Source organism: Bufo gargarizans, chromosome 6 (assembly GCF_014858855.1).
Source record: "Bufo gargarizans isolate SCDJY-AF-19 chromosome 6, ASM1485885v1, whole genome shotgun sequence".
Taxonomy (NCBI): Eukaryota; Metazoa; Chordata; class Amphibia; order Anura; family Bufonidae; genus Bufo; species Bufo gargarizans.
In genome coordinates, this window is record NC_058085.1 from 334419509 (window position 1) to 334445104 (window position 25596).

Here is a 25596-nt window from a genome sequence, read left to right on the forward strand (position 1 = left end):
GCTGACGTGAAGCCTCATTCTCTGCTATGACATGCAGACTGATTCTCTGCTGACATGAAGCCAGATTCTCTGTTACGGGACCTCTCTCCTCTGCCTGTGTGTGTGCTGGGCCTAAATATATGCCAATGGACTGTTGCAGTGGTGGCTGACGTGAAGCCTCATTCTCTGCTATGACATGCAGACTAATTCTCTGCTGACATGAAGACAGATTCTCTGTTACGGGACCTCCCTCCTCTGCCTGGGTGCTGGGCCTAAATATATGCCAATGGACTGTTGCAGTGGTGGCTGACGTGAAGCCTCATTCTCTGCTATGACATGCAGACTAATTCTCTGCTGACATGAAGACAGATTCTCTGTTACGGGACCTCTCTCCTCTGCCTGTGTGTGTGCTGGGCCTAAATATATGCCAATGGACTGTTGCAGTGGTGTCTGACGTGAAGCCTCATTCTCTGCTATGACATGCAGACTGATTCTCTGCTGACATGAAGACAGATTCTCTGTTACGGGACCTCTCTCCTCTGCCTGTGTGTGTGCTGGGCCTTAATATATGCCAATGGACTGTTGCAGTGGTGGCTGACGTGAAGCCTCATTCTCTGCTATGACATGCAGACTAATTCTCTGCTGACATGAAGACAGATTCTCTGTTACGGGACCTCTCTCCTCTGCCTGTGTGTGTGCTGGGCCTAAATATATGCCAATGGACTGTTGCAGTGGTGGCTGACGTGAAGCCTCATTCTCTGCTATGACATGCAGACTGATTCTCTGCTGACATGAAGCCAGATTCTCTGTTACGGGACCTCTCTCCTCTGCCTGTGTGTGTGCTGGGCCTTAATATATGCCAATGGACTGTTGCAGTGGTGGCTGACGTGAAGCCTCATTCTCTGCTATGACATGCAGACTAATTCTCTGCTGACATGAAGACAGATTCTCTGTTACGGGACCTCTCTCCTCTGCCTGTGTGTGTGCTGGGCCTAAATATATGCCAATGGACTGTTGCAGTGGTGGCTGACGTGAAGCCTCATTCTCTGCTATGACATGCAGACTGATTCTCTGCTGACATGAAGCCAGATTCTCTGTTACGGGACCTCTCTCCTCTGCCTGTGTGTGTGCTGGGCCTAAATATATGCCAATGGACTGTTGCAGTGGTGGCTGACGTGAAGCCTCATTCTCTGCTATGACATGCAGACTGATTCTCTGCTGACATGAAGCCAGATTCTCTGTTACGGGACCTCTCTCCTCTGCCTGTGTGTGTGCTGGGCCTAAATATATGCCAATGGACTGTTGCAGTGGTGGCTGACGTGAAGCCTCATTCTCTGCTATGACATGCAGACTAATTCTCTGCTGACATGAAGACAGATTCTCTGTTACGGGACCTCCCTCCTCTGCCTGGGTGCTGGGCCTAAATATATGCCAATGGACTGTTGCAGTGGTGGCTGACGTGAAGCCTCATTCTCTGCTATGACATGCAGACTAATTCTCTGCTGACATGAAGACAGATTCTCTGTTACGGGACCTCTCTCCTCTGCCTGGGTGCCGGGGCCTAAATATCTGAGAATGGACTGTTCCAGTGGTGGGTGACGGGAAGCCAGATTCTCTGCTATGGAACCTCTCTCCAATTGATTTTGGTTAATTTTTATTTATTTAATTTTTATTTTAATTCATTTCCCTATCCACATTTGTTTGCAGGGGATTTACCTACATGTTGCTGCCTTTTGCAGCCCTCTAGCTCTTTCCTGGGCTGTTTTACAGCCTTTTTAGTGCCGAAAAGTTCGGGTCCCCATTGACTTCAATGGGGTTCGGGTTCGGGACGAAGTTCGGATCGGGTTCGGATCCCGAACCCGAACATTTCCGGGATGTTCGGCCGAACTTCTCGAACCCGAACATCCAGGTGTTCGCTCAACTCTAATAATGAGTGTTTAGGACATCAGTAGATCAGAGATAAGAGCTACACATCAGATATCAGATGACAGGATTCAAAGAAAACAAAAAGTGATAATTTGCAAATAGACTGGTCTTTAATTCTTGTATCTGAACATTTTTAATAAAGTCCAAGTGAAAAAATGATTTTTGAACCCAAGATGTGTTAATGTAATCATAAAAAATACCCCTGAAGGTGTCCACATAGCCTTTAACCACTACAGGACCGCCGTACGCAGGATTGCGTCCTGCCGGCGGCCCTGCTCTTCTGGGTGGACGCATATACGCGTCCTCCCGCGAGAGCCGAGATTTCCTGTGAACGCGCGCACACAGGCGCGTGCGCTCACAGGAACGGAAGGTAAGCGAGTGGATCTCCAGCATGCCAGCGGTGATCGCTCGCTGGCAGGCTGGAGATCCGAATTTTTTAACCCCTAACAGGTATATTAGACGCTGTTTTGATAACAGCGTCTAATATACCTCCTACCTGGTCCTCTGGTGGTCCCTTTTGTTAGGATCGACCACCAGAGGACACAGGTAGGTCAGTAAAGTCGCACCAAACACTACACTACACTACACCCCCCCGTCACTTATTAACCCTTTATGAACCCCTGATCACCCCATATAAACTCCCTGATCACCCCCCTGTCATTGATCACCCCCCTGTCATTGATCACCCCCCTGTCAGGCTCCGTTCAGACGTCCGTATGATTTTTACGGATCCACGGATACATGGATCGGATCCGCAAAACACATGCGGACGTCTGAATGGAGCCTTACAGGGGGGTGATCAATGACAGGCGGGTGATCACCCATATAGATTCCCTGATCACCCCCTGTCATTGATCACCCCCTGTCATTGATCACCCCCCTGTAAGGCTCCATTCAGACGTCCGTATGATTTTTACGGATCCATGGATACATGGATCGGATCCGCAAAACACATGCGGACGTCTGAATGGAGCCTTACAGGGGGGTGATCAATTACAGGCGGGTGATCACCCATATACACTCCCTGATCACCCCCTGTCATTGATCACCCCCCTGTAAGGCTCCATTCAGACATCCGCATGTGTTTTGCGGATCCGATCCATGTATCCATGGATCCGTAAAAATCATGCGGACGTCTGAATGGAGCCTTACAGGGGGTGATCAATGACAGAGGGGTGATCACCCATATACACTCCCTGATCACCCCCTGTCATTGATCACCCCCCTGTAAGGCTCCATTCAGACATCCGCATGTGTTTTGCGGATCCGATCCATGTATCCATGGATCCGTAAAAATCATGCGGACGTCTGAATGGAGCCTTACAGGGGGGTGATCAATGACAGAGGGGTGATCACCCATATACACTCCCTGATCACCCCCTGTCATTGATCACCCCCCTGTAAGGCTCCATTCAGACATCCGCATGTGTTTTGCGGATCCGATCCATGTATCCATGGATCCGTAAAAATCATGCGGACGTCTGAATGGAGCCTTACAGGGGGTGATCAATGACAGAGGGGTGATCACCCATATACACTCCCTGATCACCCCCTGTCAATGATCACCCCCCTGTAAGGCTCCATTCAGACATCTGCATGTGTTTTGCGGATCCGATCCATGTATCCATGGATCCGTAAAAATCATGCGGACGTCTGAATGGAGCCTTACAGGGGGTGATCAATGACAGAGGGGTGATCACCCATATACACTCCCTGATCACCCCCTGTCATTGATCACCCCCCTGTAAGGCTCCATTCAGACGTCCGCATGTGTTTTGGTATCCATGGATCCGTAAAAATCATGCGGACGTCTGAATGGAGCCTTACAGGGGGGTGATCAATGACAGAGGGGTGATCACCCATATACACTCCCTGATCACCCCCTGTCATTGATCACCCCCCTGTAAGGCTCCATTCAGACATCCGCATGTGTTTTGCGGATCCGATCCATGTATCCATGGATCCGTAAAAATCATGCGGACGTCTGAATGGAGCCTTAAAGGGGGTGATCAATGACAGAGGGGTGATCACCCATATACACTCCCTGATCACCCCCTGTCATTGATCACCCCCCTGTAAGGCTCCATTCAGACGTCCACATGTGTTTTGCGGATTTGATCCATGTATCCATGGATCCGTAAAAATCATGCGGACGTCTGAATGGAGCCTTACAGGGGGTGATCAATGACAGAGGGGTGATCACCCATATACACTCCCTGATCACCCCCTGTCATTGATCACCCCCCTGTAAGGCTCCATTCAGACGTCCGCATGTGTTTTGCGGATCCGATCCATGGATCCGTAAAAATCATACGGACGTCTGAATGGAGCCTTACCAGGGGGGTGATCAATGACAGGGGGGTGATCAGGGAGTCTATATGGGTGATCACCCCCCTGTCATTGATCACCCCCCCCCCCTGTAATGCTCCATTCAGACATTTTTTTGGCCCAAGTTAGCGGAAATTTTTTGTTTGTTTTTGTTTTTTCTTACAAAGTCTCATATTCCACTAACTTGTGTCAAAAAATAAAATCTCACATGGACGCACCATACCCCTCACGGAATCCAAATGCGTAAACATTTTTAGACATTTATATTCCAGACTTCTTCTCACGCTTTAGGGCCCCTAAAAAGCCAGGGCTGTATAAATACCCCACATGTGACCCCATTTCGGAAAGAAGACACCCCAAGGTATTCCGTGAGGGGCATATTGAGTCCATGAAAGATTGAAATTTTTGTCCTAAGTTAGCGGAAAGGGAGACTTTGTGAGAAAAAAACAAAAAAAATCAATTTCCGCTAACTTATGCAAAAAAAAAAAAAAATTTCTATGAACTCGCCAGGCCCCTCATTGAATACCTTGGGGTGTCTTCTTTCCAAAGTGGGGTCACATGTGGGGTATTTATACTGCCCTGGCTTTTTAGGGGCCCGAAAGTGTGAGAAGAAGTCTGGGATCCAAATGTCTAAAAATGCCCTCCTAAAAGGAATTTGGGCACCTTTGCGCATCTAGGCTGCAAAAAAGTGTCACATATCTGGTATCGCCGTACTCAGGAGAAGCTGGGGAATGTGTTTTGGGGTGTCATTTTACATATACCCATGCTGGGTGAGAAAAATATCTTGGTCAAATGCCAACTTTGTATAAAAAAATGGGAAAAGTTATCTTTTGCCAAGATATTTCTCTCACCCAGCATGGTTATATGTGAAATGACACCCCAAAACACATTCCCCAACTTCTCCTGAGTACGGTCATACCAGATGTGTGACACTTTTTTGCAGCCAAGGTGGGCAAAGGGGCGCATATTCCAAAGTGCACCTTTCGGATTTCGCAGGCCATTTTTTACACATTTTGATTGCAAAGTACTTCTTACACATTTGGGCCCCTAAATTGCCAGGGCAGTATAACTACACCACAAGTGACCCCATTTTGGAAAGAAGACACCCCAAGGTATTCCGTGAGGGGCACGGCGAGTTCCTAGAATTTTTTATTTTTTGTCACAAGTTAGCGGAAAATGATGATTTTTCTTTTTTTTTCTTTTTTCCTTACAAAGTCTCATATTCCACTAACTTGCGACAAAAAAAATTAAAATTCTAGGAACTCGCCATGCCCCTTACGGAATACCTTGGGGTGTCTTCTTTCCAAAATGGGGTCACTTGTGGCGTAGTTATACTGCCCTGGCAATTTAGGGGCCCAAATGTGTGAGAAGTACTTTGCAATCAAAATGTGTAAAAAATGGCCTGCGAAATCCGAAAGGTGCACTTTGGAATATGTGCCCCTTTGCCCACCTTGGCTGCAAAAAAGTGTGACACATCTGGTATCGCCGTACTCAGGAGAAGTTGGGGAATGTGTTTTGGGGTGTCATTTTACATATACCCATGCTGGGTGAGAAAAATATCTTGGTCAAATGCCAACTTTGTATAAAAAAATTGGAAAAGTTGTCTTTTGCCAAGATATTTCTCTCACCCAGCATGGGTATATGTAAAATGACACCCCAAAACACATTCCCCAACTTCTCCTGAGTACGGCGATACCAGATGTGTCACACTTTTTTGCAGCCTAGGTGGGCAAAGGGGCACATATTCCAAAGTGCACCTTTCGGATTTCACCGGTCATTTTTTACACATTTTGATTGCAAAGTTCTTCTCACACATTTGGGCCCCTAAATTGCCAGGGCAGTATAACTACCCCACAAGTGACCCCATTTTGGAAAGAAGACACCCCAAGGTATTCCGTGAGGGGCATGGCGAGTTCCTAGAATTTTTTATTTTTTGTCGCAAGTTAGTGGAATATGAGACTTTGTAAGAAAAAAATAAAAATAAAAAATCATCATCATTTTCCGCTAACTTGTGACAAAAAATAAAAAGTTCTATGAACTCACTATGCCCATCAGCGAATACCTTAGGGTGTCTACTTTCCGAAATGGGGTCATTTGTGGGGTTTTTCTACTGTCTGGGCATTGTAGAACCTCAGGAATCATGACAGGTGCTCAGAAAGTCAGAGCTGCTTCAAAAAGCGGAAATTCACATTTTTGTACCATAGTTTGTAAACGCTATAACTTTTACCCAAACCATTTTTTTTTTTTGCCCAAACATTTTTTTTTTATCAAAGACATGTAGAACTTTTAATTTAGCGAAAAATTTATATATGGATGTCGTTTTTTTTGCAAAATTTTACAGCTGAAAGTGAAAAATGTCATTTTTTTTGCAAAAAAATCGTTACATTTCGATTAATAACAAAAAAAGTAAAAATGTCAGCAGCAATAAAATACCACCCAATGAAAGCTCTATTAGTGAGAAGAAAAGGAGGTAAAATTCATTTGGGTGGTAAGTTGCATGACCGAGCGATAAACGGTGAAAGTAGTGTAGTGCAGAAGTGTAAAAAGTGCTCTGGTCATGAAGGGGGTTTCAGCTAGCGGGGCTGAAGTGGTTAAAAAAGACACACCTTGTCCTAAATAAAAACAAGCCCTCATGCAGCTACATGAATAAAGTACAATAAAGTTATGTCGGCTGGACTGCAATAAGAAAAAAATGAAAAACAAATCCCTAAAAAATTAAAAGTCCTAAATGATAAAATTGGCTAATTCTATGAATTATATAATAAACAAAATCGGATCACCTCTTCCACATCCTCATCCGGGGTACAAGGAGTACGGTCTGTTTGGTAGGAGATTGAGGAACCATCAGAATCCAGAGATGCTTCTTCATCATAACCAAAAAATGTTTCCACCACCGGCTAGAAGTTAGAAATGGAAAGTCCATTATATGATGGGTTTGACTGGCCAAGAGCACCTGCCTGGGAATACTGCCCCCTAAGGAGTATGTGACTTTAAGGAGTTCTTACTGTCTGTCCAGGGTAGTAAAAACTAATACGAAAGGCCTAGGAGTGGGATAAAAAAAAAAAGTGAAAAAAGTTATACTCACCAGTGCTCCCATTACGATGCTTAGGAGGTCCCTGGTGGTCTCTGGTGGTCAGGAAATGGCTTTAGATGCCTGATCAACCAATCACTGGCTGAGGCGGGTCACCAATGTGGACAGTAATTGGCTGAGTCACCATCTCCAGGCATTTCCTCTGTCTTGAGACGGAATCAGGAAAAAGTAGAGACCAGCAAGGACCTGGTAAGTGTCAGAACGGGATTTTCCATATTTCATATCTAACTGATTCATGTCTTCGAGACCAGAACCTATTTGGCTGTTTTTAGTACACATTACTTTAAAACTTTTTTGGGGACTATTGAGGCTATTTTAGAAGTTTTATCTATGACCGTATTAGTTTTCATATAATTCAGTTCCAAAAAATAGACCCAATAATTGTTGTAAATGGATTATGGTTATTGACTGAGTGATTACAGATGTTTTTTAGGTGGCTGATTTTTTTTATTTCAATTTTTTCAACAGTTTTTTGTATTGTTTGTTATTACAGTGTGTACCTTTATAAAAGACATTATTATTTTGTAAATTTTTTATGAAATATCATGCTCCTATAACTAGGGCTGGCATTACAGCTTCCCTTTTAGGGGAGTTAGTCAGCCTGGCAATAGTTGTAACGGCTCTGCTGGGTTACACCTGACTGCTCCTGTCCATCATCCTGGTGATCACTGGAACCAATAGACGTAGCAGGACACTGAACATTCAGTAGGCACTGGGGCACATTTATCAATCTTGTGTATTTTTAGGCTTTCAATTAGACAGGCATATGTTCTTCACCTGTTTGTATTTTGCCGACTATTTATCAATCACTTTATGAATTAGACTAGGCATAATGACATTAGTCTGACCTCTAGTGGTTCTTTATTTGTACGACAGGTTTATATTCACTAAGACTGGTTTACTTAGTATGCACATGAAAATGTGGTGCAAGTAAGCTGGAAATAGGCGCATGTCTCTAAAATGAGAAAACTTCTGAATTAGTCAAAAAAATCCAAATAGGCAAACAAGGAGCAAATGCCTCCATAACAGGCACATTTTTTAAGTTTCAGAGAGAAGTGATGGAAAACATTCCTGCAGGAGTCACTCCTGAATGTAGATGTCCACTGGCATAGAAACAGGTAATAAATAGAATAGGTTCCTGCCTGACTGAAATCACCTTGGAGCTGGTAGGCAGGCACAGATGTGTTTTGTTCAAAATATATTAGCTAAGAATCTCAGATTTTAGTATGTCAGAACAAGGTTTTAGTCTACATATATTTTTTGCATCTATTATGTGAGTGCTATTATTTAAATATAGCGATGTACATCTGCATATTTATTTATCATATCATGCAGGATGTTTTTATCTTTTTCAGTGATTTTTTTTCGTTTGTAGTATATACTTAAAGGTGTAGCTACCTCCAAGTCTGAATGTACTCCTGTTATCCCATCTAAGAAGCGGGTGTCTTCAGTGCACTTTTACCCTGCCTATTCCAGAGGCTGCTTTGATTAGGTGGTACATATAGCTGTGCGTGCTCTTCCTCTCATTGGATGCTTGGTACACACAGAGGTAACAAGTAGCAGCACATTGTGTGCAATGCTATTATTTTCAGTAATATCTCTTCTTTAAAAACATCCTTGCCTTTTAAATCAGCGTCCAGCGTTGGGTAGCTAGACAAATGGCTCAAGAACCACCGATTTACGGCAGACTTTAATAAAGTCCATCCTCCTGTTCAAGGAAATAGTCAAGGAAATAAAATCACATTTAGTGGGGAACCCTTAACTGATGACCTCCTTTTCTTTTTAACTGCAGATCTACCGATTCCCCGTCTCCTCTTCTTCCATCCAACATGGCCGCAGAGCTTCTCAGACTACTTGATGCATACTGACACTTCATGTTAGCAATGCTGTCCATCCAAGAGCAGGGCTGGACAAGTAGGAAGTGTCTAGGACTACCAAATGCATGGTATGCATCTGAGAAGCAGTGCGGCCATCTTAGATGACAGAAGAGGAGTCCTGGAATCGCCGAATCTGCTGCTGAAAAAATGAAAAGTCAATGGGGGACTAATCCATTTTCTATTGTGTAAGATGAAATGGATCCGTCCCAATTGACTTGCATTGTGGATCATGACAGATCCATCTTGCTCTGTATCCCAGGATGGAAAGCAAACCGCAGCATGCTGCGGTTTGCTCTCCAGTATGAGAACGGAACAGAATGCATTTTGGAGCATTCCGCTCTGTTCAGTTACGTTTTGTTCCCATTCACAATGAATGGGAACAAAACAGAAACGTTTATTTTTCCGGTATTGAGACCCTATGACAGATCTCAATACCAGAAAAAATTAACGCTACTATGAAAGTAGCCTAAGAATCTTGTTTATTTATACCTTGGTTGCTACATTTCGATTTCCTTTTCACAGAATAAAAGCTGAATCTTTTAACATCAGGAGCAAAGCAGTAAGGAAAGTTACCAGCAGGCGCCCTATTTTACCGGGATTCCTGCTGCCGTTACTTAGTAACTGTGTAAATGTTTGATGATTCTGGAGCTGAGTAAATGATGATTTTATACAAACTGTGGAACATCTCATTATAGCTGTACCCCCGTAACCTGAGACTGATCCAAAATCTGGTTAAAAAAAAGAACTATTCTAATAAGTGCTCAGAACCTACAACAATGTCTCATACTCTGCAATATACCACATGGCTTGCATATACCATCACTTCCTCATCAATGGGATCCTGGTAGCTGAGACTCTCAAAATTAGGATCTGTTTTTTTATCAAAACACTTGTGTGTCTGCCTACCACAGCAAGGTCATCTCAGTAAGGCAGAAACCTCCTCTTCATTCTCAACACCAAGGACATTCCTAGCAGTAAGACCCCCATACTCAGGCTATTATGGCATAGTCTAGCAATACTTTGCAGGTCCCTGTTGTTCAGGAGTAGTGATCGGCAAAGTATTCAAAAATTCAATTCGGCTTCTTCGCCAAATTTAGCAAAAAAAATTTGCTTGGTGACGAATTACTTCGTCACGTGCACTTCTTTGTAAGTAGCGGGTGCAATGACGGAGCGGCGATTGTGCCGCCCCCTATTATCGAACCCTTTAGACGCCTCAATCATGTATCATCTGATATACATAGCACAGTGGTGATTTTATACAGTGCTGAGAAAGATTGTTAAGGTGCAGCACTAAACCAGAACTTAGGTCCCTTTATTCTCAGGAACATGGGGGGTTCCCAGCAGTCAAACCCCACCTGCTCAGAAATGATGGCTTATTCTAGCAATTTGCCATCACCTTCCGGGAATAGAAAGCCCCTTTAATAGGCAATTTGACCATCAGAGAACCAAAACAATGTGTCATATTCCACAATATTCCATAATGCTTGGATATGCCATCACTTCCTCAATGGGATCTTGATAGTGGAGACCCCAATAGATCTTGAGAATGAAGGAGCTGCAATTTTGGCTGCTACCTGTTCAAAGTTTTTCCTTGCACAGCAACACTTGTGGCCACTGGCTGTGCGGGGAAACGCATCATAACAACCTTCACTTGAACTGAGATACTTTGCAGGTCCCTGGGGGTCAGGGGCTCTACAGTGCTATGAAAGACCATTAAGGTGCTACAGCACTAAATCAGAACTTAGGTCCCTTTATTCTTAAGAACAAGGGGGTTCTCAGCACTCAGATCCCCATACTCAGGAAGTGATAGCATATTCTAGCAATATGCAATCACCTTCCGAGAATAGAAAGGCCCTTTAATAGGCAATTTGACCTTGAGCGAGCCACCGGCAAAGCAAATTCACACCGGTTCCCACAAAGCCCGTTCTAATATTTACAGAGGCCAAAGGGTTTACTCTTCAAAGATCTAAAAGAAATTGAGAGACATGGAGTGTGACACTTAGAAAGAACGCACTCTGCAGGCACTGCTGCCTTTCTCCACTTAGAGACGGAACAGTTTGTCCTAAATCATCTGTTCTGCACAGAAATCTTTATAAATGGAGAAGTATTTTACCTTAGGGAGTTTTGTCATTTTTTTCCGTTGCTTCCTAAATCTTAAAAGCTTTTCTCGGTCCTGTAGATAAAAATTAATTGCACAGTTATAAGTAGTTTTTCAGTATGTGACTGGCATGAGAAACCGAAGAGGTAAATCTCGATTGGTTGGTTTGGGGGCTGCCAATTACTACCTGGCATGGAGAGACCCCTGGGAATTGAAGCTCTCCGCAGCTTCTCTATCAGGTGGTATAGGCTGTTTTAGGTCTGACAGAGTAAATTGTACCATTGGCCAAATGCTAATGGACAGATCGAGATAATTTTTAGTTTAAAGGGGTACTCTGGTAATTACATGTTATCCCCTATTCACTAAATAGGGGATAACTATATGATCAGTGGGGGTCCAACTGATGGGACCCCCACCGATCCCAAGAATAGGGTTCCTATAGCTCCCATCCTAATGGGGCAGCAGGTAGAACATGCACCTCACAGCTCCATTCATTCTCTATGGGACTGCTGGAGAAAGCAGGGTACGGCGCTCAGCTATCACATAGAGAACTAATGGAGTGGTAGGGTACATTCTTGACCTCCCGCTCTACTGGGGGCGAGGCTATGAGACCCTTTCTTGGTATCGGTGGAGATTCCAGTGGTCATACCTCCACCCAGCAGTTAGTTATGCTGTATGCAGTAGATGGGACATAAGCTGAATTTACGGTAATACCCCTATAACTCCCCAACTTACCTGTACACCAAGAAGAACCTACTCTTTAAAGGACATGTCCTCCACTGACCATTTTTATATTGCATTATACAGCTGTTCAGGATGTTACAGTTTTTCAGTTTTTTTTTAGAACCAGTCAAAAAGCTTGATGTCAGACACATCTTGTTCTACTACTAAGGCCTAAAGCACATGGCCAGAGTTTCGTCCATTTTTTCTGATAGCATGCTGACCCATTCATTTCTATGGAGCTATGCACACATACGGATTTTCCGGATCCATCTGGCTGTTCCACAAATGACAGAACATGTCCTATTCTTGTCCGCATTGCAAAAACTGTCATTTCTATTGATGGGAGTGAGAATACCGCGCACAAGGAAGGTATCTTTATTTTGCGGAACTGTGGTTTACAGACCAAAATATGGACACGGCCATGTGCATGAAGCTGGAGTTATAGTCTGTCTTACAGCCCAGAGCTGCATTCACAATTCTGCTTGCTGTTACTGGAAACAGCCAACAAGATTGCTGTCACTTTTAAGAGCTTAGCCTTGGTTTACATCTGTGCAAGAGGTTTGTCTTCCATGATGGAAACTCAACGGACTCCTTTACAAGTCAATGGGGTCCATTGGGTAGGATTGGTATCCATTATTTGACAGATCCATCACAGCTTGAATTCTGTTTCTCGGCTCCTATGATGGATCCGAAAAAACAAATTCCTTCCTGCAGATGTGAACCTTGCCTTAGCTGTGCTCCTCTAAACCAGAAGGACAGTAAAAGGGGTATTCCAGTTAAATGAAGTTATCCCCTAGCCATGAGACAGGGAATAACTATTAGATCAGTGCGGGCCGAACTACTGAGGACCCCAGCAATCACAAAAACGAGGGCCCCATACTTCTAAAATGAATAAAGAGGCCGGTCAAGCAACCGCATTGCTGCCTCATTCATTCTCTATCGGGAGGTAGCTGTGTACAAGCGCTCGCCTAGTTCTGGCAGTCCTATAGAGATGAATAGATTGGCAATGTTGCCTGTATAACCTGCCACTCTATTCTTTTCGGGGGTCTAGGGTCCCCATTCTCATGATTGGTGGGAGTCCCAGTGATCAGACTTACTCCAGGCTAAGGCTACTTTTGAACAGATGCAGACGGTTGTATTATCCTAACAGAAGCATTTTTGCTGATCCCTGCCAGAATCCAGCAAAAATGCTGATGTGAAAGTAGCCTAATAGTTATCCTCTACCATGTGGATACAGGAGAAGTTCATCTAACCAGAACACCACTTTACATTGGCCATACACATTCAGTTCAGAAACATGTGCATGTGTTTTCAATGAAGCGTATCGGGCATGTTGGCCAAGTATTTCATACTTGGTTAGCTGGTTCCACCAGTCTCAACGCATTCAGCTGACATATGTCTAATGTGTAGTAGTCAGTTTTATTGGTTTCCTCCATCAGCTTACTGGTAAATGCCTGGTGAAAAGAATAACACCCACCATGATGCACTTCAGGCCATCATTCAATATTTCATCTGTATTTTTTATGCATTTTTTTAAGCCAAGATCAGAAGTGGAGTCAAGAAAGAGAAAATAATTTGCATTTTTTTGTAAATGCTTCTTTTAGGTTAAAAACAAACTAAATAAATAAATAAATAAAAATATTGATTAAATGCTAAATTGGGAAAAGGGCCTTGCTAGAACAAGCCCTGTGCAGACACTGAGTGATATGGTAGGATTATTTTAAACACAATAAAATCTTGAATATACCAGGGTTAGGCTACTTTCACACTAGCGTTTCTATTTTCCAGTATTGAGATCCGTCATATGGTCTCAATACCGGGAAAAAATACTTCCGTTTTGTCCCCATTCATTGTCAATGGGGACAAAACGTAACTGAACCGAACGGAGTGCTCCAAAATGCATTCCGTTCCGTTCTCATACCGAAGAGTATGCTGCAGTTTGCTTTCCGTCCTGGGATGCGGAGCATCAATGCAAGTCAATGGGAACGGATCTGTTTTCTCTGCCACAATCTGCCACAATATAAAACGGATCCATCCCCCATTGACTTTAATGGAGTTCATGACGGATCCATCTTGGCTATGTTAAAGATAATACAACCAGATCCGTTCATAACGGATGCAGAAGGTTGTATTATCAGTAACGGAAGCGTTTTTGCTGAACCCTGCCCGATCCAAAAAAATAACTCAAGTGTAAAAGTAGCCTTAAAATATTTGGCTGGTTTTCCTGCCTGGAGTATCCTAATTGCGTCCAGATGCATGCTGTGAGGATGTATACGTCACTATGAGGATACATATGTCACTCTTTGCTAAACCACATGTCACATTCCTATTGGCTCATTTGTATTTTTAGGTTGTACGGGTGACACCCAGGGCTTGGCTAACGAAGTGAGGGGCCTTCTGCCATTTGGAGTTGGAAGAGGTAGAAGAAGACTCATCATTCTTTTACCCCTAGAGTAAATTTTAATATTTGGAGCATTGCAGACAACATGGCTAGATCCCTTGTTTAGGGATCATGCAAAAATTCGACCATGACATGAGCCAGCAGGGATAGCAGGGAGATTTTAGCTCTAGTATATGAAGAATTGTGAATGCAGCTCTGGAGTATAATACAAGATTTAACTCGAAATTCATACAAGATAAATGATGTGATGCATTTACAAAGTTATTCATTCTTCTGTAGAATGGTATCAACAAAGTATTACAGAATAAAGGGGTGTCCAGGATAAGAACATCGGGGGACATTTACTAAGACCGGTGATTTAGACGCCAGTCTTAGTGCATGTCCGCTGCCGCTTGATGCGCCTATGTAGAGGGGCCGACCTCTACATAGCTTAGGCGCTTTACCGGCAGCCGTGCGACTTGCTTAAACCTATGCCAGCTCCCTTGCTGGTGTAGATTTAAGTCATTTTCTACACCAAAAACAGACGTAGAAAATGATGAATCAGACAGGCCTGCCGGCCCACCCCCTTCCATCCACTTTTTCCACCACCTTGGAAAAGTGGCGTGAATGGGGAAAAGTCACAGATTTGGCCGCAAATGCGCTTTGTGACCAAATCTGCGACAAAAATACGCTAAAACGTGGCATACTTCCCATAATAAATGACCCCCATCATGTCTACTTTCTTCCAGAAACAGCACCACATCTTTCTATAGGTTGTATTTTGTATGGCTGTATTAACGTGAATGAGCATAAGCTGCAATACCACCTATAACCTGCGAACAGGTGTGGCGCTAAAAGAAAGCAATACTTTATCTCTGCTTGCTATCATTTCCAATTTAGTTTCAAGAAAAATCTGTCCTGGTTTTTGGCTGGACAGACATGTGCACAGTTCGTTACAATGACAGTACGGTTTTCTCTTTGCAATGAGTCGTGCACTTATGGGTCCATCACATGGACAGCACAGAGTTTTATCCCCTGGAAGTAAGCAATGAAAGTCCCAGCTGAATGACAGCAAGCAGAGATCTTGCAGCAACCTTTATTTGCTGGAACTTCAATACCGATTTAAAGGTGGACATGATACAATGGATAATTCTTGTATTTCTGTATGCACTAGGATAAAGTGAGTACACACTCATCTCTAATACTTACAATGACACTCTTCACATAGCCTGCAGTTTCCAGTGTCTAGGGGAAAAAAATAGAAATATTATAAAATTAGGTTTGCAACAGCAATATGGTCGCTGCTACATTGTCTAATCCAATATGATAGGATGAGATAAAATGGATTAATGGAATATTTGCATGTGAAGTACAAACCGGATTCCAAAAAAGTTGGGACACTATACAAATCGTGAATAAATACTGAATGCAATGATGTGGAGGTGCCAACTTCTAATATTTTATTCAGAATAGAACATAAATCACGGAACAAAAGTTTAAACTGAGAAAATGTACCATTTTAAGGGAAAAATATGTTGAATCAGAATTTCATGGTGTCAACAAATCCCCAAAAAGTTGGGACAAGGCCATTTTCACCACTGTGTGGCATCTCCCCTTCTTCTTACAACACTCAACAGACGTCTGGGGACCGAGGAGACCAGTTTCTCAAGTTTAGAAATAGGAATGCTCTCCCATTCTTGTCTAATACAGGCCTCTAACTGTTCAATCGTCTTGGGCCTTCTTTGTTGCACCTTCCTCTTTATGATGCGCCAAATGTTCTCTATAGGTGAAAGATCTGGACTGCAGACTGGCCATTTCAGTACCCGGATCCTTCTCCTACGCAGCCATGATGTTGTGATTGATGCAGAATGTGGTCTGGCATTATCTTGTTGAAAAATGCAGGGTCTTCCCTGAAAGAGATGACGTCTGGATGGGAGCATATGTTGTTCTAGAACCTGAATATATTTTTCTGCATTGATGGTGCCTTTCCAGACATGCAAGCTGCCCATGCCACACGCACTCATGCAACCCCATACCATCAGAGATGCAGGCTTCTGAACTGAGCGTTGATAACAACTTGGGTTGTCCTTGTCCTCTTTGGTCCGGATGACATGGCGTCCCAGATTTCCAAAAAGAACTTCGAATCGTGACTCGTCTGACCACAGAACAGTCTTCCATTTTGCCACACTCCATTTTAAATGATCCCTGGCCCAGTAAAAACGCCTGAGCTTGTGGATCTTGCTTAGAAATGGCTTCTTCTTTGCACTGTAGAGTTTCAGCTGGCAACGGCGGATGGCACGGTAGATTGTGTTCACTGACAATGGTTTCTGGAAGTATTCCTGAGCCCATTCTGTGATTTCCTTTACAGTAGCATTCCTGTTTGTGGTGCAGTGTCGTTTAAGGGCCCGGAGATCACGGGCATCCAGTATGGTTTTACGGCCTTGACCCTTACGCACAGAGATTGTTCCAGATTCTCTGAATCTTCGGATGATGTTATGCGCAGTTGATGATGATAGATGCAAAGTCTTTGCAATTTTTCGCTGGGTAACACCTTTCTGATATTGCTCCACTATCTTTCTGCGCAACATTGTGGGAATTGGTGATCCTCTACCCATCTTGGCTTCTGAGAGACACTGCCACTCTGAGAAGCTCTTTTTATACCCAATCATGTTGCCAATTGACCTAATTAGTGTTAATTGGTCTTCCAGCTCTTCGTTATGCTCAAATTTACTTTTTCCAGCCTCTTATTGCTACTTGTCCCAACTTTTTTGGGATTTGTTGACACCGTGAAAATTTGAATCAACGTATTTTTCTTTTAAAATGATACATTTACTCGGATTAAACGTTTGATCTGTCATCTACGTTCTATTACAAATAAAATATTGACATTTGCCATCTCCACATCATTGCATTCAGTTTTTATTCACAATTTGTTTAGTGTCCCAACTTTTTGGGAATCCGGTTTGTATTAGCTACTGATGGAACAGGGTTGTGTGCATCAAACATCATTTTTATTACTATAGTATATTTTTTTCTTTTGCCCCTAAGAGTACAAAAATACACAAATAGGGAATCAATTTTTTATTTAAAGCCCTTGTCTGACTGCATATTCACTTCAAAGACAGTATTATGTCAGATTATCTTCATTTCTCTTGGCAATATGTTTTAGCCTGCAGGGGCCCAGAATATGGACAGTCTGGGCAGCCATTTTAATTTTTAATATCTGCCATTGAATAAGTCTATAGTTTAAAGTCTATGGACACCTCTGGAGCCAGATTCCACATTTTTGTAATAGGTTTTTATTAAAAATGTTGCTTTCTTTAGCTTATGCAGCTTCTACTGTATGTTTCACTGTGCATAGTAAACTGCAGAATGCTAGTCACCGTGAACTTCTGATCTGGAGTTTTGATTTTTCTGGAGAGGAGAGAGAGTGTCTGAAGACAGAACTTTTAGCCACCCAGTCTGCATAAAAATGCTTTAGTCCAAAATCCATGTAAGGTTTGTTTCACATTAGCTTTAGGACGCAACGGTTTTTGTCCGGTCTCCTGATGGCATGTTTACCGTGCTGCGGCCGCATCTCCGACCCGTCCCCATTATAGTGAATTAGGGCGGAGCGGACTTCCGGCAGCACACATGTGCAAGCCTTAGTACAGATCCGGTAGGCTGTTCCCATGCCGAAACAGCCTACTGGACAATCCTAAGGCTAATGTGAAAGAAGCCTACATCAGTAATAAAAAATGCTCAAAAGGTGTCCATTGCCTGTTATTGAAATTGATGTGGCTCTGCTTTGCCTACTGAACTCATTTGGACTGGGGCTCCACAGGTGTTATCCTGCCAGCCCCTTGCCTTCACTTTTCAATTCCTATACAAGGGTTTAGACTCTGTTGCAGGGAACCACCCGTCCACTACCTCCTGGAGAAGTCCCTTTTCAGAGGCTGCAGACCCACAGGAGTCAAGAGACACTGGAGTTAAGCACAGAGTGGTCAAGTAAAACCGTTGTTAGGGACAGGCTAAGGTCAGGCAGGGCATTTAGAGTTCATGCAATCCATAATCAGTCCAAGGGTCAGGGCGGGCAGCTCAGGGTCAGTACAAGCAACAGGCAGAGATCAGGTCAGGAAAAGAAGGGTCAGGCAGAAAAGGGGAAAATCCAGAGAGAGAAAGAGGTCAGTACACAGATAGGCAAAGACAATGGCGCACCTAGCAGGACACTAGAATCTATTGCTTAGGCAAAATACCCTAAATACCCTAAGGTGGCTAGCCATTGGCCAGGGAAGACTAAGGTGTGCCTTCAAGAGCTGGAGGAGGCAGGAATGCCCTACATACAGCAGAGGAGAGACAGGTGTCCACCCGCATGAAGGAAACTAATCAGCGCTACTCCAGCAGTCATGCCAGCCTGGAGACAGCAGTAGGACAATATTAGAAAATAGAAATAGAGGGGCACTCCGTATAAGGGAACAGAAGACGGTAGTAGAGATTAATATTTAATCTATTATAGACATAGCATCAGACAGAATAAAAGACATCCATATAAAATGACATAAAATAACAAATATCTATAAAATCTATATATAAGCACAAGTCCAAGGATCAGGGTCCTAGAGAAACACTGGATGGTGGTAGAGGTTCAAGAGTTCATAGGTGTGAACACTCCCCACAATAGGATCAGTCCCAGCAGGTGCAAATCCACCTAAATATGGCTCCAAATGGCAGTGTCTGCAGCATCAAATAGCAGGTATAACACACTCTCCAACTGCAACTTTCAATGTAGGAGGGCACAATTGCTTCCAGTCCTAGGGAGAGTCTCTTTTCATGTGTTTGTAACAAAATGTTTTAAAGCGTCTCTTACCCTCTGCCTGGATTCAATGCAGTGAGTCAAAGACAGCTGATCACAGCTCAACGCGGCTTCCCGCGTGGTATGGAGTCTGAACGTGACGTCTCACGTGACTCCACAGCTGAGGCAAAGGTTGACGTACTTGTTTTATCCTTGTAAGCGCCACCTCAAAAGGAGATTCGCTGTGCAGATCACCCCGACCGACGATGTTTCTTCTCGGTCACTTGTAATTACTTGGGGGGAAGTTTACTCACTGTCCTAACAAGCCCAAACGCGTTTCAGGGAATACACCCCTTCCTCAGTGACGCTTTGATACATTTTGTTACAAACACATGAAAAGAGACTCTCCCTAGGATTGGAAGCAATTGTGCCCTCCTACATTGAAAGTTGCAGTTGGAGAGTGTGTTATACCTGCTATTTGATGCTGCAGACACTGCCATTTGGAGCCATATTTAGGTGGATTTGCACCTGCTGGGACTGATCCTATTGTGGGGAGTGTTCACACCTATGAACTCTTGAACCTCTACCACCATCCAGTGTTTCTCTAGGACCCTGATCCTTGGACTTGTGCTTATATATAGATTTTATAGATATTTGTTATTTTATGTCATTTTATATGGATGTCTTTTATTCTGTCTGATGCTATGTCTATAATAGATTAAATATTAATCTCTACTACCGTCTTCTGTTCCCTTATACGGAGTGCCCCTCTATTTCTATTTTCTAATTTTGTCTACCGTGCGGTCTGGGTGGACCGAGAGGTGAGCACCCACATCCATTCGGTCTATAGGTTGAGGCGCTGGTTTGTAATACTAAGCAGTAGGACAATGTCAAACACAAACTGCCAGGGAAATAGGACAAGGGAGCTCTGGCGACCATGTCCACCTGGGGAAGTGAGACGCAATGGGCACAGACCACCAGTATAACATTTCATAGTACAAGCCCCAAAAACAATATATTCAAGTTAAGGAAACATGACCTGATGAGGACTGATGAAGATTATTGAATGACGAACATTGGCCAGGACGATTCGCGAACGCGCGTTCGCGATCAAATGTTCACGAACCACGCGTTCATGGCGTGCCCCATTCCCTTTAATGGCAGGCGAACCTGAAAAACCTTCAGGTCATATTTGCAGCCAATAAACACTTACTAGAAGTACACAAATAGTCCAACAACATGGACAGTGATATACCAGAGGGGTATCATTGGCAAAAATTCCCATAAAAAATATGTATTTTAATCAGGGTCCATTTTTATGCGTCTTAAAGAGAATTTCTCAAAAATGTGCCCTGCTGGAGCCTAGAAATTTTTTATTTCCTATCGGTTTGATGTATACAAATGTGCAGCACTCCACGATTTTGTATCCTGCAGAGTCCAAATAAAAAAATGCATACGTTAACATACATTTTTCTACCATGGTACTGTATGGTGAACGGACGCCACTGTACGGTATCAGTCTGAGGCATCTGTTAACGCATACATTTTTGGTATGCATTAAATGGATGGCAAAAATAGGATGTGAACCCAGCCCTAGTGTCAGAATAAGCACCAGTACACAGCGGAGCAGCGTGGCGGAGAGGGGAGGCCGCCATGTACTGACAGAGCACTACCTGGTCCTGGTGGTCAGGGATGAGAACTGTGTTTCCTAAGGATCATTTTCTACTGGGAAATACAGGGCCCAGTATAATACACTAGAATTTATATAATATAAAGATATCAGCCCTACCCCTGAATAATAATACAATTAGGTGGTCATTTATTATATAGAAATATGTCTATGTTAGGCGTATTTCTGATACAGATTTTGGCGCAAAGGTCCTTAGCATGCCAGGTATAAAAAAGGATGGCGTGGGCAGGGAAAGGGATACAGTTATGGCCATCCAGTTATTGGATACCACCGCCATACATTGACCGGATAACACCTCTGTACAGTGACCGGATAACACTGCCATACTGTGACCGGATAAAAGGGTATAAGAGGGCATAGTACAGGGAAAGACTAGGGGCACTGCACAGGGTGTGGTAAGAGGGCACAATGCGGGGTATAAGGTGGCACAGTCACATGACCCTGTGATATTAGAAGGTCTTTATGGTGAATGCGGTTCATACGCCACCATAATATGAGCCAGAGGAGTGAGACAAGGGTGTGATTATGTGGCTAGAGATAAAAAAATGTAACTGTTGGCCAGTACAGGCCCCAAAAATTAGGCAATAGGCATTCACCTGACAGCAAAGAACTTTGGATTTTGTGGCTGGAGGTACATTTGGCAGTCACAGGATAAATATGTAACTGTCGGCCAGTACAGGCCCCAAAAAATTAGGCAATAGGCATTCACCTGACAGCAAAGAACTTTGGATTCTGTGGCTGGAGGAACATTAGGCGGTCACAGGATAAATATGTAACTGTTAAAAAAAATTAGGCATTCACCTGACATAAAAGGCCTTTAATGCTGCTGTATATACATAAGGCCAGGACAACTCTTTATTCTGGGTGGTGGCGGATATGTGTGGGCTGGCATGAGGAAATTCAATTACACATGGTCATCACAGGTGTTGAATTCCTCCAAGATCCATGCCTCATTTATTTTTAAAAATGTGAGGTAGTCCACACTGTCGTGAGCTAGGCGAGTACTCTTATCGGTCACTATCCCCCCTGCTGCGCTGAATGTCCTTTCGGACAAGACATTCAAAGAGGGGCAAGCCATGAGTTCCATGGCAAATTGTGCCAGCTCTGGCCACAGGTCAAACCTGCACACCCAGTAGTCAAGGGGTTCCTCGCTTCTCAGAGCATCCACATTGGTCATTAACCCAATGTAGTCGGACACCTGTCGGTCTAGGCGTTCCCTGAGGCTGGATCCGGAGGGCGGCTGTCGATGGGTTGGCTGCAATATTCGAAGTGACCAACACATCTTCAAACTGCCCTCTTTTTGCAGGCGCCGTAGGATTGGTTCCCGCACCTGTTTCGGTGTGGGTGGAAATTCCTCTGCCAGTGCCCGCAACAGTAGAATGCAGCATCTCTCGCAGCAAGGCCAGCTCCTGCTCCTCGATCAATGACACAACGCAATGCATGCTCCAGAAAGAAGTCGTAAGGTACGACGTCACTGATGGCACCCTGGCTGTGACTGACCAGTTTGGTGATCTCATCAAATAGCCGCAGAAGTCTGCAGGCGTTGCGCATGAGCAGATCTCACAATCTCCCCAGAACCTGTCCTGCCGCAGAGTTCGTACAGGTAGTCGTTAATGGCACATTTCTGCTGAAGCACCCTATCAGGCATATACAAGGTGGAGTTCCAGTGCGTCGGGCTGTCATAAATCGGACGTCTGACGGGCAGGTGGTGTTGCCGCTGAACGTCAGCAAGGTGAGCCATGGCCGTGTAAGATCTTCTAAAATGGCCAGAGATTTTCCTGGCCTGCCGCAAGACGTCCTGGACCCCGGGGTATTTGGCAACAAATTGCTGCAGGAATAAGTTCAGGATGTGTACCATGCATGGCACATGTGTCATTTTGTCCTGTTTCAGGGCGCTCAGCAGATTGGCACCATTGTCGCACACCACTTTACCAACTGTCAAATTGAGCAGGGTTAGCCACTGATTGGCCTGTGACTGCAGAGCTGAAAGGAGTGCAGGACCGGTATGGCTCTTGGCTTCCAGGCACAACAGCCGCAACACAGCATGGCAACGTCTCACCTGGCACCTCGAAAAGGTTCTGGGGAGCTTGGGGGGTGCAGCGAAAGAGGCGGTAGCAGTGGAAAAGGAGTCAGCCGAGGAGGAGAAGAAGATGCAGGCCTGCATGCAATCCATGGTGGCAACACCAAATCCACATGGGTGCCACGGGATACATGCTTGATGGCAGTCCGAAGATTCACCCAGTGGGCAGTAAAAGTTATGTACCTTCACTGCCCGTGTTTGCTAGACCACGTGTCTGTGGTCAGATGTATTTTGGCACTGACACTGTGTGCCAGAGATATATTAACTTGCCGCTGAACGTGGCCATAAAGTTCAGGGATGCCCTTCTGGGAGAAATATTTCCTTCGGGGATCTTCCATTGCGGTGCGCCAATGGCCACACATTTTCTAAAGGCCTTCGAGTCCACCAATTTATATGGCAGTAGTTGGCGGGCTATCAGCTCAGACAAGCCAGGGGTCAGCCGTTGGGCAAGAGGATTATCCAGCATCATCATTTTTTACGCTCGAACATTGGGGCCATGGAAGCTGCCTTGTGCGAGATGAACGCGACGACGGCACAGTGGAAGGTGGAGTGGATGACAAATGGGAGGAGAGAGGAAAAAGGAGAAGAGGCAGGACATGGAGCGCAGTGAGTGAAGGACACGCTCCTGCTGCTGGCTTCCTTCCTTCGGCGCAGGCGTAGTGAGGAAGCCGGTAGCAGGAGTGCGTCTTTCACTCACTGCGCCTGCGCTGAATACTAAACGGGACGGCGCAGGCGCAGGATTTACGTGACGATGAGGAGAAGTCTATCAGTGGGACCTGGGCTTGCCAAAGGGTGAGTAGACCAAACCTCTAGGTGCTGAAGCAATGCCCCAGTAGCACCTAGAGGCTCATTAGCATATTTTAAAAGTCTTTATTTTAAGAGAATGTCGGCAGCCATGTACTGCTGACATTAGCACATCGCTAATGTCAGTCAGCTACATAACGTTATTTCTGATGACAGAAACCCTTTAAGGCTGCATATAGGCCGAGATGTCTGCCTCTTACCTGGGAAAACAGCAGCCTGCTCCCCGGGGGGTAGTTAGCACAGAGATGCTAACGAGGATGGACCCGTTTGCTGGTCACACTCGGGACAGGGGACAACAGACTCTCTGACGCCTTGTGTCAGCATGGGGGTTTTCTAACCAGAGCATGAACCATAATCCGTAATCCTTCATAACTTGTTCAGGAGGGATCGGATGTTCCCAAAATCTAGCTTATCATCTCTGGTATGATGGGGGCATCGCTGGACACCAGACATCAACTCGCCTTCATCTTCTTTAAATAAGGATCTCATCTTCGCGTCCTGGACGTGTAGCGTTTGATATGCTAGGACTCGGATCGATGAGATATGAAATATGAAGAAGGGCTGGGGTCTGTATCTTCACCAGGGCAACTGGAAAACTATCTTTTTGATATTTTCATACCTGTTCCCAAGTTGGCCAGGGGGCCGGCTGCATGGGTCATGTAGCTGGGCCTAGAGGGGCTGCGCCAGAGGTGGGAGTGAGAGTCCCCCTGGAGGAAAGGCATAAAAATGCAATCCCTGGATATTTGGGTGTTGCAAAGTGGGAGATCCAATCGAATTGGTTTGTGCACCATTACTCTGCCCATATCTCCTGGGAGGAAAAGACTTTTACCACACAAATGTTAAGTATTAGAACTTTCTTTGTTTTCTCCTTTTTATTTTACAATTGTTTGCCATTTATGTATGTGTCATTTTTTGTAACCAAGTACTGTCTATTTTTTATACATTAAACCTAATAGTTTGATGGTTTGTCTTGTAACTTTAAGAACCTGTTAGTTCCATGAAGAGTGTGTGTGCAGTCTGAGGCTCTATGTTGTTTTTCCGTGAGGCTTGCTACTGTGTGGGTGTCTGCTTGCGAGTGGAACACTCAGGGGTGTCCTGTCGACCTTATAACGGGCGGGTGGTGGCAGTGAAAGTTTCGTGTTAGTGCGTGGGTGTGCTTGCAGGCTTCAGGTGGTGATTTATGCTCAAGTTACGGCCCGGCATAGGGATTAACAGAGTGTGAGGGCGTGAGGTGAATCAGCCTGAAGGGCTTGGCAAACTCTTGTCACGTGACGCGGTGGGCCGGTCTGATCTCGGTACGTGACAAAGGTACAGTGATAGCCAGTTCGCCGTGTTTGCCCGCGAACATATGCGGGCTGCCATCTTTTCTCACAAGTCCGGCGAGGCACAGGTAAGCCCTTACCTGTGCCTGTGTCGGGAGCCGGTCTGAAACAAGTGTGGCCAGCGGGAGCAGGCAGTTCCGATAACAGCCACCGGGGGCCTTCATCGGGCTGTTGTCGGAACTGCTTGCTCCTGCTGACCGCACTTGTTACAGACTGGCTCCCGGCACAGGTAAGGGCTTACCTGCGCCTCGCCGGACTTGTGAGAAAAGATGGCAGCCCGCATATGTTCGCGGGCGAACATGGCGAACTGGCCATCACTGCAAAGGTATATGGCACCCCTCAACCACTATTTGGCGGAAACAGGTATATAGCACCCCTCAATCAGTGTTTGGCGGAAACAAGTATATGGCACCCCTCAATCAGTATTTTGTGGAAGCAGGTGTATGGCAGCCCTCACTCAGTATTTGGTGGAAGAAGGTTTATAGCAATAGCACCCCTTAATCAGTATTTTGTGGAAGAAGGTATAT

The 25596-nt window shown here is 44.6% G+C and overlaps 1 protein-coding gene across 21 annotated transcripts in view; it reads right to left on the reverse strand.

Moving 5' to 3' along the window:
* The window catches only part of LOC122940860 (janus kinase and microtubule-interacting protein 3), a 123951-nt gene that overhangs the window by 45925 nt on the left and 52430 nt on the right, over positions 1-25596 (reverse strand). For 18 of the 21 annotated variants that reach the window (XM_044297708.1, XM_044297710.1, XM_044297703.1 and 15 more), the window contains 3 exons: positions 15612-15647; positions 11315-11374; positions 7014-7130 (listed from right to left, as the gene is read on the reverse strand). In XM_044297708.1, coding sequence (XP_044153643.1) covers positions 7014-7130; positions 11315-11374; positions 15612-15647 — 213 coding nt within the window. The remainder of the gene's footprint in view (positions 1-7013; positions 7131-11314; positions 11375-15611; positions 15648-25596) is intronic. The other 3 variants (XM_044297701.1, XM_044297699.1, XM_044297695.1) reach the window with 1 other exon arrangement.